A 13,227-nucleotide genomic window follows, 5' to 3' on the forward strand; every position below is an offset into this window, starting at 1 on the left:
AGCTGTAGAGACTCGATGGGTGATTGCAGGCAGCAGTGGTCTACAAAAACAGCAACAATACAAATTTGCGGAGGATTTTTGGATGTGGATTAAAACTGGGTTCAATTGAGAAGTGGAGGAATGTGATGATATGAGTGCTACAACAAAATGTCTATGTTGTTAGCTATAGATTGTATGGATGAGTTGTGAAGAAGGTTTAATTGCAGATGATGGTGTAAATACATGAAAGAAGATGATGGTGTAAATACATGATTTTGACCAAGAGCCCCCGAATAACTGAAAGATAATGGTTTGCGTGGGAGTTAATGAAACATGAAAGAAGATGATGATGTGGTTATGACTGCATAACATGTCATTCAGTCGAGAAACTGTCTACATAACATGTTATGCATTTGTGAAAATGGATGCATAACCTGTTATGCATCTACAAAATTTGTTGAATAACTTGTTATGCAGTCCAAAAACCTGCATAACCTGTTATGCAGGTTTAATTGCAGATGATGGTGTAAATACATGAAAGAAGATGATGGTGTAAATACATGATTTTGACCAAGAGCCCCCGAATAACTGAAAGATAATGGTTTGCGTGGGAGTTAATGAAACATGAAAGAAGATGATGATGTGGTTATGACTGCATAACATGTCATTCAGTCGAGAAACTGTCTGCATAACATGTTATGCATTCGTGAAAATGGATGCATAACCTTTTATGCATCTATAAAATTTGTTGCATAACTTGTTATGCAGTCCAGAAAACCTGCATAACCTGTTATGCGTCCGAAAATATGGCTACATAATGCATTATGCATCGAGAAAATAGATGCATAACCTGATATGCATCCGTAAATATGGATGCATACTGCATGATGCATCAATTTTTTATATGTACGGCTAAAATCAACCAAAACAATGGTTACATAACTTGTTATAGATGCATAACTTTGTTATGCAGTTACATAACTTGTTATGCAGTCGAAAAAATGGTTGCATAATTCGTTATGCGTCTGCAGAATGTGTTATGCATCGTTTTTGGTGACTGCACAATGGTTAAGTATCAAGTTTTCAAAAAATTTCTCTAAATTGAGGATCACCTCCGATTTTTTCATTAAAAACATAAATTTGATATTCTTGTTTGTACTCGCTGCGTATCTCTTTTAAAAAGATTTCCAACGATATAAAATTTGTAAAATTCTAAGGCGAGGATTTTTAGATATGTTATGTCCAAGTTGCGCTGCCAATTATACCCCTGAAAAAAATAGTATGCATAATGAGTTATGCCTGAAAAGATAGTATGCATAATCAGTTATGTGTTGATTCATATAATAATTTCATATAATTATGGGTGTCACGGTATACAAAATTAATTGTGGGTCTGAAAACGAAAATATTATTTTTTTTGGGTCTCCCCTAATTTCCCCAAAATAAAAAGAGAGCTATGACTTTGAGGCCCATGGGCCAAAGTTTAACATCGTTGCCTACAATCGCCTACAAAATGTATTGATTCACTACTACATCCGAGAAGAGAACAAATTGAAATGCGATCAAATCTTCCCTCTTTTCAAAATTAAAATCCCTAGAAAATTTCCCTGAAGAAGAAGGAGATGGTAGCCGCCGCCGCCGCCGCATTCTCAAGTCTTCCGGAGGAGATTCAATCTGAAATCCTTGTAAAATTACCAGCAAAATCAGTATTAACTTGTAAGTGTGTTTGTAAACTCTGGCTTAATCTAATTTCTTGCCCTAGATTTATCAATGATCATCTTCATCTAAGTATCCAGAATAAGAAGAATCATAAGTTGATGTTCACTGATAAGGAATCTGTTACTGGTAAGCCTCTGCTGTACTCAATTGATCATGCTTCAATATCATCATCACCAGATTTATCATGTGACTATATAGCTGAAAAAGTTGTTCTGATTGATTACCCATTTGAATACAAGGAAGGTATGGAAATTAGGATTTTGGGTGCTTGTAATGGTCTCATTTGCTTTGGTATTCTAATGGATACAAACACTAGTATTTGTATTTGGAACCCGACAACCCGGGAATATAGGGAAATACAACATTGTGATTTTCATATCAACCCCAAGCAAGTTTCTAGAGCTGGGTTTGGTTTTGATGCCAAAACCGGAGATTATAAGATGGTAAGAATTGGGGATTATGAAAAATCTGATTGCTGTAAAGTCGAGGTATATACATTTGGATTGCATTTGTCAAAAACTGTTCTTACCTTCGCTTACATGTACCCACATGAGATAGCCCTTCGTGGTGTTTTTCTTAATGGAGCTCTTCACTGGATAGGCAGTATGTTCAGTCAGGTTAACTCTGATTGTATAGTGTCTTTTGATGTTAGTAATGAGAAACTCATGGATGTGGCATTGCCATGTATAGTGCATCCAAAAGATGGCAACTCGAAATCGTTCAAGCAGGTAGGAGTTTTGGATGAGTGTCTTAGTTTAGTATTAATCGATGAGAAGATGGTCAGAGCTGAAGTATGGGTAATGCAGGAGTATGGAGTGAGAGAATCTTGGACAAAACTATTCACCACCACTCAGGAAACAGTTTCCAGATATCTTTTTCTTTATACGCCGATGCTGTCACTTGAAAATGGTGAGATTCTGATGTATGCCTGTGACGGTTTTGTTTTATGTGACCCGAAGAACGATAGAGTTGGACAGGTGAGTAGTTTTTTCCAAGAAAACACAATTGGACACCGTGGTATTACTATGATGATGGCTCATCCTGAGAGTTATGTCGAGAGCCTGGTTTCGCTAAACTCGGGTACTTATGCTAAGAAGCCTGATTGACAAAAATGGAGGTAAATTCATTACATCTTGTACTTGCTCTAATCTTTTTAAGGTTATTAATCTAGCAGTTAAGATCAAAGAAGATGAATAGAAAGATATTAATAGGTTTATGATGGTTTTGTATTGCTTTCGTTGTTCATGGGATTAAGCGTCTACGATGGCAGAATTTTGTAGTTTTTTAGCAGACAGATTTTTAGTTTAATGTAACATGACCAAATTTGATTGATTTGCAAATCCAATGCCGGTAGCTTTTAGTACCATCCTAAAGTAGGTGTTTTGCAATTTAGTTATTTTTCTGGTTACTCAGTAGAAACCCTTTCTTTGTATGTTTCTTCAAATCCACACTTTTCATTTGTGATTTCCCGTGCTTTCACAGAGATGTTGAGCAAAAATGTTCTGTTGGCGGTGGTGGATATGGTGCACGCCGTGTATGCTGTGGTGTTGGTTGTGGATATGGCAGGCGGATTTCTTTAAGGTGGTAGCACTGGTGATCCTTGTGTGGAAGTGGAATGCAAAGAAAGAATTTTCTGTGTTATTTTCACTGTTGGGTTTTCAATCTCGGGGCTCAATGCTGAAAGCCACTTCCATTCAACATTTACATTTCAACTGTGAACTCTCATGGGTTCCTTCACGTGTATCTTCATGCTTCTGTTCATTAGTTGTTGCAGCTATGGCCTGATGGTGATGTTTGTTTTTATCGATTGTCTACCCAATGGCTTCAAGTCTCGAATTCAGATGGTGATTTTATGCAGTTCCATGATTTTTCTCTTATGGTGAGTCTCACAATTCTTATAAGATATTAGAAATCTTTAGTTACAGGTTTACTGTGGACTGTCCGTTGCTTACTCCTGTGCCCTATAGAAATAAAAGCCTTTATTGTTCGAGAGGAAGTTAGTTTTAACAAGCTCAAGTTCAATGAAAGAGTGGTAGAAATTCAGATTGTTTACGCTTCAGTTAAAACAGCTCTTGTACGCAGTCATCATATGACTTGCGAAGTGTAGAAAATGAAATCTCCTTTCGTAGTGTTCTTTCTTATGGGGTTAACTAGCTCCTGTCATGGGAGGAGAGACAGTATTCTTTATGAGGTTTCTGGCACCAACCAATGAAGGGACTGGATGCCTTGTGACAAGGGTGGGACACAAAGACGGGTCTATTGGCCTTAACATTCAGTTCTCATATGCAGCAACTGTTGCAACTATTTTGACTGACTACATTCCTGGTGTCAGGAAAAAAAAGATTTTGGTCAGGTCTGTTAGCATGGTACTTTGATTGCTGAGCTTGGCGTTCTCTTTGACACCTGACTTCTGTTTCTCCCTCATCCTCGAGGACAAGGATGTTCTGAAAGAGATGGGATAATGTACCTGTCTTATGGGAGGTCTGTGCCCTTATCAGGTTCCATGTTAGTCGATACTAATTTGTAGTATTAATTATGGTTACTATAGTTAATTAGTTAATCTTTGTTGTAATGGGTGGTTGGGATGTAAACAGCTGGGGCGACTTACTGAGAGTAATTTAATGTAAAGGAAAGAGTATGTTATGAAGGAGGTATATATCAATTTCATAATCAAGAATCTTTAAGAATCCTGTTATTGGGGCTGCATTATTTTGGTTTGAGGAATGCAAACTGCAAAGTATTAGGGGCTGGGCGAGGCGCCAAGCCCATCTCCTCGCAGAAAAAAAGAAGTTTGGCGTGTCTTGGCACCTTTTTTTGGCGCGCCTAGGTGAGCGCCCAGGGCGCCTTTGATAACATAGCCCACTAACATAAATCTAGCTCAAAACTAAAAACAAAACAACAACCTGAATCAGACTACATTTCCGTTTTTTCCCTCTCTCAATTTTCTTCTTCGATTGACGAATAACAATCATCTCTGATTAAACTCTTCTATAAAAGATGACAAGGTCAAAGCAAGTGACCATAGCTATTAATCAAAATCGCAGGCACTGAATCCACCATTAACTGATTCTGAAATGAATAAAGATTTTCAATCACCAACAGTGACTTATATTAAGCAAGAACTGAAAATATCCCGTTTCTGCACAGCTTTGATATTTCCGACACTGCATGGAGTTGCTTTCAAATAAAGACTGTACACCATAAAATACATCCCGATCAATATTGGATAATGGCATATGTTTGAATATTGTTAGTAGCTTTGTGCTGCATATATAGAGTTTTTCATGAATCCGAACTTTGTAAGTAACTTTGTGCAAAACAAGAACATTGCCATAATTAAAAGGATTAATTGCAAATGCTTGACCATAAAAAAAACAGGACAATGAAACGAAACCAAAAAAACCCAAGAAACAAGACTTTAACCCCCTCTAGGTGGCACCACGACCACAACCAGTCACCTGAAAAATAGCCATAAATAAGAATAGCTTCAGGTTCGTGTAGCACAGGAGGACGAGACCAGAAAACTAATTAAGATTTGTTATTCAATACTGTAGATGCAAATAGGTGCCCGAATTGAGTGAAGTAAGGCTCTCGACATACGTCTCTACATGAGTCCAATCTTCCGAGAGACCACTGATATTCATAACTCTATAGTTGTTTCACTCTTTGGCTCATACAGAACAAGTGAGGTCTTATCTTTCAAAAATAAAACCACACCATTCATGGAAATATTCAGAACTTTCAACTTGAATGGATCTTTCCAGTGTTTGTTTGGTAATGGTGAACTTTTTACTCCAAGATTCTTTCACTCCGTATTCCTTCATTACCCATATCGAAATATCAGTATCGTTGTTGCTTGCGGAATCAAGTTCACCACATTGTAGAACTACAGAAAGATATCCACGAAAAATGCCAAAAAAACTATATTCCCCACTGGATACTGATCTATATGATCCGTTGACAAAGCATCGGACATCATAGCCAGGTTATTCTTGTAGTTCTGGATTGACTGGGACTTCATAAAAAGTGTTTTTTTGCCATATCAAAAGAAAATATAACTACTCTATCGCCGGGTTAAGATCCAATCCAGTAAAGAACTCCATTGATACTCACAGGCTTAGCACCATAACCGATACAGTTAGTGGTACTGGTTTTGGTATTTCCTTAATTTCTTTTGTAGATGGGTTCCATATGATAACACCCGGGGTATTTCCATGGATTGTGCATCAAAATTAAACCGTTACAAGAGCCGTAAGTATTAGAACAAATATATTCTAATGAGAATGGTGAATCTATCCCAACAACAGACTCATTATGCTGTGCCGATGATGACAAGCACAAATTAACTGAGTACATGGGGTGATACGGTCTTTGTTAAAAGCGAAAAAAAACTTATTGTTTCCAGTGGCATGATCGAGATGCAGTTTAAAAAACTTAGGGTCTCTGAATAACTTATAACACCAGTTTTTGCATACACACCTGAATCTTAAGATGGATTTCACCGGTAAGAACGAAATAATATCGAAAATGATTTCTTCTGGCAGACTTGGCATGATGAATGACTCTTCCTTTATCACTTCTAGAGGGGGAGGTTGCTTTGAGGTAATTGAGGTTTACTGTGGCTTGTGCCGTTACTTATATACGTGAGGGTTTTGCTCGTGGTTGGGAATAGGAAATTGTCGAATAGGAAAGCAGAATTTGTAAGAGCTTATTTGGGAAACCAGTTGGCCAGTGGGGGATGTTGGCTCCCTCAAATTTTATTTCGAGCACTACTTACAGACAAGTAGGAGGGCGAATATTTCCCTTGTGGGCAAACACTATAGTTGGCCAAAGCTTTTTATCGAAGGAGCCTGATTTCGACGATCTGATTCCTATATATAAGCAGCTTTTAGGAGCTAAGTGACACTAGGCTCTCAATATAAGGCACAATTATTTGTTGGGGTTCAGAGCCATCTACGTGCTAATCTTGCGGAAACATATTAGCTAACAAGAAACACTTGATCTCTCGGATTGCTCCATGAGCCTTACTATGATCTAGGATAAGAAGAAGAGAAAGAGAACCACATAAATGCAAGCCATAAACTAAGCAACAAAAGTGCTCACGAATTTAAGGTGGTTCAACAATATACACAAGTGTGTAATATTGTCTACATCCACCAAACGGTTACGACCTCTTTATTCATTATAGAATCACCACTGAGAATTACATAACTGATTGACTAATCAACCCATCGACTCACCATAACGTGACCGAACAGAAGAACTCTCACAAGCACTCTATAAGATCCAAAGTAGCGTCTTCACCCATACGAGATAACGTTTACCACATTATTTACCACAACGAGATGACCTTCTCTGCACACCCTGATATGGATTATCATGGACGCCTTTAGCTCAACACCAATAATCTAATCCAGCACCACCAAGATGATCTTCTCCTCAACAAGATGTCTTACCAACATCTCCATATGAATACTCCATAACGACATATCTTCCAACATCGATAAGTATCCCATAAGCACCATAATGGTGTACTCCTTCCTCCATTAGGTCTCTCACATAACCACCTCAATAGGTGGGATTAATCTCTCACATCTCTACGAGATTTACACTGAGGATTCCATGAGTAAAACACTTAGCCTAGACCTCCTTATATAGGAGTCACAAACTTGGTTCCCAAGTCTTGGCCTCCTTGGATTAGGAAACTGACTCATACTAGGAAACCATGGTCCATTAGGCAACCCATATTATATATGGAAGTTGACCCAATTTAGGAAACCACTGTTTCCCTACAATTATCCACCTCGGATCATGCATTCATGCATGAGACGATCAACTTGTTATCCCTCCATCTTTTGAACATCGATTGCACCATCACTTGTTGCCTACATATCCTCAATAGGAATCAAACCGAAATATTGTTCACCCAAATTGTTCCGTAGAACCTCCACCAGAAGAGAGTAAACCAAACTTGAACGTCACCAACTCAGACTTAACAATCCAACCTACTGGTGATTGTACAAATCTCCACCACGACGAAAAATCATGACCATTTCACCAACCATCATCATATGATAACCCGTTATGCAACATCTTGAGAAAATACACCTTACTCCTTTATGTTCACAACTCCATATTGATTGACATCATTCTAGGTGTATTGCATGCCAACTCAATCAGATCATATACGATCGTTGTCCATATGCCACCTTCGAACTTAGTTATAGTCATTATGCGTCCTTGAGCCTTTGCCACCTTCGAACTTGCTCCATACTACGAACATAGCTCTGTCTTGGCTTTCCTTTCTCCACCTGAGTCAATGTTACGCTCTTATAAGCCACTAACTCCAAGTTGGGCACCACATCCGTTAGGGTTGACATCCATAACTAATCGATCGACAAATAAAACTACCATAATAGCCTCCACGCGTCTGCCTAAGTATTACCTTATCAGAACCATAGTCTTCATTTTCGTCTCTAAACTCCAGGCGAGTCAATTGCTTCTTCAAACAACTAATCACACACTTGATCCTTTCCATGAGCATGTCCTCCAAAGCGATTTAACGAGATACTTTGCGTTAGTTTGTAATAAGCCAACCTCCATGTTAGCTTCCAAGAAACTAACTATCTTGTATGTACCAAAACATTTTGAGTATGACTCTAACTGCGCACAAAATACAACCAATCCATGGATCATTGCCACTTCGTGCCAATCTTGACCTCATCTCTTATGAATCTTGTTGTACGAGCCTATCTACGATTGGATCATGATTCTACGACCATATTTCCCCAATTGAGTTTTACTCCTTCAAAAAAGCTAATCATATCTTCAACTAATGCATACATACCAAACACGTGTCCAGCTTCATAGAGACTTCAATAACTGATACACCAATCGTTTTACTAGACCACTTCAGCAACCTCAACGGACTTTGACAACAATGTCCCTTTTATAGGCATAATTGTCAAGATAGTCTTTTATCAATTTCTTAAGCAAGCATGTAGTTTCGACTTCATGACAGTCAAACCACAAAACAATCGAAATCGGATAGAACTGTGACCATCTTCGAAGAATTCACTATTACCCTCGTAACAATGCATAATGTCACACATTCTGTCTTGTGCATATCCATTTCCTAATCTTGCTCCAAACGTACACCAACGTTTCGAAAATCTGATAAACCGTCCTTCACACAAACACCCACACACACACCCAGCCATAATCTGAAACCTTCGGTAACTTCCTCAAGCTCCAAGCAATTCATGACGTTGTTGTGTTTATCTTATCAAACTATGTAGAGAAAATAACTTGACGGAAACTAAATCGTTGCTAAACCAAATTTCTCAATAGAAATCTTTACCTTCATCTCTACAGGCTCTGTCACTATTGAAATCAATTTCAATAACTGTAGCAGACGAGCAAACCCCCAAATATTATCATTGCTATAGTGTTGCTCTTTCCAACAGAAATCCTCGCACTGATCATCAGGAAATCAAATAGTCAAAGCATAATAAAAGGTTGACGGGAAAAACACGCCGAAATCATAGCCGTTTTCAAATTCATGCACCATGTTTTATCCAAATAGTATGCGCTAGCTTCCATAGCCACACCAACAAACATATTTTGTAGTACTGCATCTTTATTCTTTAAACTCTTGAAGTTCCCAAGCGATACCTTTTTAATTCCTCACGATGGGTCTTCACCAAAGTAGGAAGGTATCCGCAACACGAATAGACCAAACTATCTCTCCAAATGTTCTTGCACTTCAACCAGCTCCGATTGAATTCAAATGGTGTACAACCAAAAATAACTCTTCGACTGAACGTCATCGACAGTAATCAAAAGATCACAAACTATCTAGCTTCTCCATCGGAAACAGTACGAGAGAAACTCCAAAACATTGTTCTACCTGACACAATGTCAAACTTCAACTCACACAAACAAACCCTACAAAACTGTGTTAACAAATTGCTTCTTATACAATAATAAGAATCTATAGCTCCACCACAAACAATATCACATCTCATCCAATGATCCATGTCCTGCAACTATTTGTAGCCACACGCTTAAGATACTCAGACAGAAAATCAAACTCTTCACTTCTGGAACATATCAAACGCTGGCTAACGTTTAACACATCCAAAACGAAACCTGATACATACTAGGTTTCCCCAAATCCTTATTGCAACAAACAAATAAGGCAGAACAAGTATGAATTCATTTTCGCAATTCTTCAACTACAGGTTAAAGATAACTCAGCAACATGATCCAATGAATGACGATTGATAACCAAATTATTGTTTCCCTTGGTTCGGAACAATAATGTGACTTTGACATGCTAATATTCTATCTTTACTTCCACAAACATACGAAACAATATTCGTATCTCAACTATGATACTCTTTCCTTCTTGTATCTTTCCAAGCAAACACCGATTAATTGAAACCAATCTACGAAGGTCTTTCAAACAGTTCACAAGAATATGGTACGATAGAGAAAAAATAAACTGACTTGAAGCCATGCATAGGGTTTATGCTCCAATAAGAATCAATGCCAAATCTCCAATGTAGAGCACCAAAACAACAAGTTCTATATCTTGACTATATCGAATGCAAATCACCTGATATTATCCCATTCCTTCAGAAGTACACTTTACTTTTGCTTTGTATCCAGAACTGATGAAAACAAGTCCTACTTGATAACATCAAACCCTGCATCTTCGGAAGCTATAACATCAAATCATCACATACTTGATGAAACCAAATCCTTCGTCTTCAAAATTTTCTGCCAATCCAGAAAATCCAAAACTTCTCTCTTCGAATCTTCTATCCATCCTAAAACTCTGATACCATTTGATGGATCCTACGGACGTTAGATAACACCGATATTGTCCCCACTTTCACCACCTTTGGCCAGACATGTGTGGGGTTTTTAATCGAAAAGGCTTCGGTACTATGTAGGGAGATTCCACACCTTATTAGTCTCCACCTAGAACTCCCATATCCCATGTGGGACTAATCTCATGGGCTTGGGTCGAGCCAAATCCCCAACAATCTCCACCTTGGCGAGATCCAAGCTATCTCCCTAACTATCGTCGTACGATCACCGTTATGCAACATCTTGAGGTACACCTTGATCCTTTATGTCCATAACTCCACATTGATTGGAACCACTTAGGTGTACTGCATGCCAACTCAATATACCGTACACGATCGTCATCCGTATACTACCGTCGAACCTGGTTACAGTCAATATGCGCCCTTGAGCCTTGGTCGCCACTTCGAGCGTGCTCCACCTGAGTTAGAGAGGGAGACGATCTAACTCCACCATGAGACCTAGCTTCGGCTTGCCATACTCCACCTGAGTTAAAGTGTTCCGCACCACCTAACTCCACCTTGCGCACCTCATCCTTACTTAGGGTTGAAATCCATAACCGTTCGATCTCTTAGTAGCCCTAGCTCTGATACCAATTGTTGGGGTTCAGAGCCATCTACGTGCTAATCTTGCAGAAACATATAAGCTAACAAGAAACACTTGATCTCTCGGATTGCACCAAGAACCTTACTATGATCTAGGATAAGAAGAAGAGAAAGAAAACCACATAGATGTAAGCCATAAACTAAGAAACAAAAGTACTCACGAATTTAACGTGGTTCAACAATATACACAATATGTGTAATATTTTTTACATCCACCAAACGGCTACGACTTCTTTATTCATTATAGAATCACCGCTGAAAATTACATAACTGATTGACTAACAACCCATCGACTCACCATAACGTGACCGAACATAAGAACTCTCACAAGCACTCTATAAGATCCAAAGTAGCGTCTTCACCCATACGAGATAACGTTTACCACGTTATCGACCACAACGAGATGATCCTCTGCACACCCTGATATGGATTACCATGGACGCCTTTAGCTCAACACCAATAATCTAATCCAGGACCACCAAGATGATCTTCTCCTCAACAAGATGTCTTACCAACATCTCCATATGAATACTCCATAACGACATATCTTCCAACATCGATAAGTATCCCATAAGCACCATAATGGTGTACTCCTTCCACCATTAGGTCTCTCACATAACCACCTCAATAGGTGGGATGAATCCCTCACATCTCTACGAGATTTACATTGAGGATTCCATGACCAAAACACTTAGCCTAAACCTCCTTATATAGGAGTCAAAAACTTGGTTCCCAAGTATTGGCCTCCTTGAATTAGAAAACCGACTCATACTAAGAAACCATGCATGGTCCATTAGGCAACCCATATTATATATGGAAGTTGACCTAATTTAGGAAACCACCGTTTCCCCACACTCTTAACCATGAACACCACATAACACTAACTCGTCTATTCTTCACTATGTCAAATAAAACCAGTAAACTGTGAATCTCGATAATAAAACCTCGCCATTTTTGAATCCACGCCACTGTTCATAAATTGTGAAATGATTTATAATCAAAAGAAGAAAAGTACATACTCACATGTGTCACCACAATTGTGATACACCATTTAGTTTCTCAAGTTGTAGTGTAAGGCTAAGTCTTATGGGCCAGATATCTAGCTGCTAGATTGATCATCATCTTTTGTGAGCAATTTCGTTTCGAGAGTGTATACTATTTGTTTTGGTTTGTAAAAAGGGTATGTCATTCTGCCATTAAAAAAATTAAAATAAGGAAAAAAACTTTTCAATTTTATTCAACGGTGCGGATACAATGTGGTCGGCATAATCCAAGTATGTGGCCCCTTTTTTTTTGACACGTATATAAAGTAAAAAATAAAGTGAAAAACAGTTTTATTACAAAAATATTTAGCTAACTTTTCTTAGTTAACTTCCTATTTTTTCTCAAAAAGTGAATGTTTTGCGGGGATTTGGAAGGGGCAGGGTTTAAATTTATATACGTGTTAGAAAAAGAAAGGGACCGCATACTTTGAGTATGCGGCCCGATCACATCATAGCCGGGGCGTTTATTCAACTACTAGTGTCGGTTCCGTGAACCGATACAGTTAGTGGTGCTTCCAAGTACTTGCCGAACTAAACGGAATTCAACATGGATTCAAATTTCTAGTGTTCTACGGAAATATACAGTTGTGCAATCTAAAACACAGGTAAAAGCTTTTCAACTTTTTTCAACTACAAGAGCCGGTTTCTTTCCAGGTACCGAACTAAACAGAATTCAACATGGATTCAAATTTCTAGTGTTTTTTAGGGATTCAAATTTCTAGTGTTTGTTATACAGTTTTTTAGTTTTCAAATTTCTTGTGTTTGTGTTTTATGCAAAATATACAGTTTTGTAGTTTTGAGGAAACCTCACGTCCTTATGGCATTATATAATGAGTCCGAGAGAAACAAGAGAAGACACAAAATCAGTAGTAGGAAAATTTCAGAATCAATCTCGAATTATCACCCATCAAGTTTTTCTATCAACCCTTAGGTTTTTCTCACTGGAATCATCATCGTTGTTCAAGTTTTAGATACACATATCATCAACAAAAAACATTGTTTCAATA

General features: G+C 38.2%; 1 protein-coding gene across 1 annotated transcript; it reads left to right on the top strand.

Annotated features, from left to right (window-relative positions):
* The first annotated feature begins 1,535 nt into the window (after positions 1-1,535).
* On the top strand, positions 1,536-6,552 carry LOC113330920 (F-box/kelch-repeat protein At3g23880-like). Its single transcript, XM_026577712.1, has 2 exons — positions 1,536-2,495; positions 6,478-6,552. Exons 1-2 carry the CDS (start codon positions 1,602-1,604, stop codon positions 6,550-6,552), a joined length of 969 nt encoding a protein of 322 aa, XP_026433497.1. The 5' UTR covers positions 1,536-1,601.
* Positions 6,553-13,227: the final 6,675 nt, after the last annotated feature.

This window comes from Papaver somniferum, unplaced genomic scaffold, assembly GCF_003573695.1.
Source record: "Papaver somniferum cultivar HN1 unplaced genomic scaffold, ASM357369v1 unplaced-scaffold_12, whole genome shotgun sequence".
In the NCBI taxonomy this organism is placed as follows: Eukaryota; Viridiplantae; Streptophyta; class Magnoliopsida; order Ranunculales; family Papaveraceae; genus Papaver; species Papaver somniferum.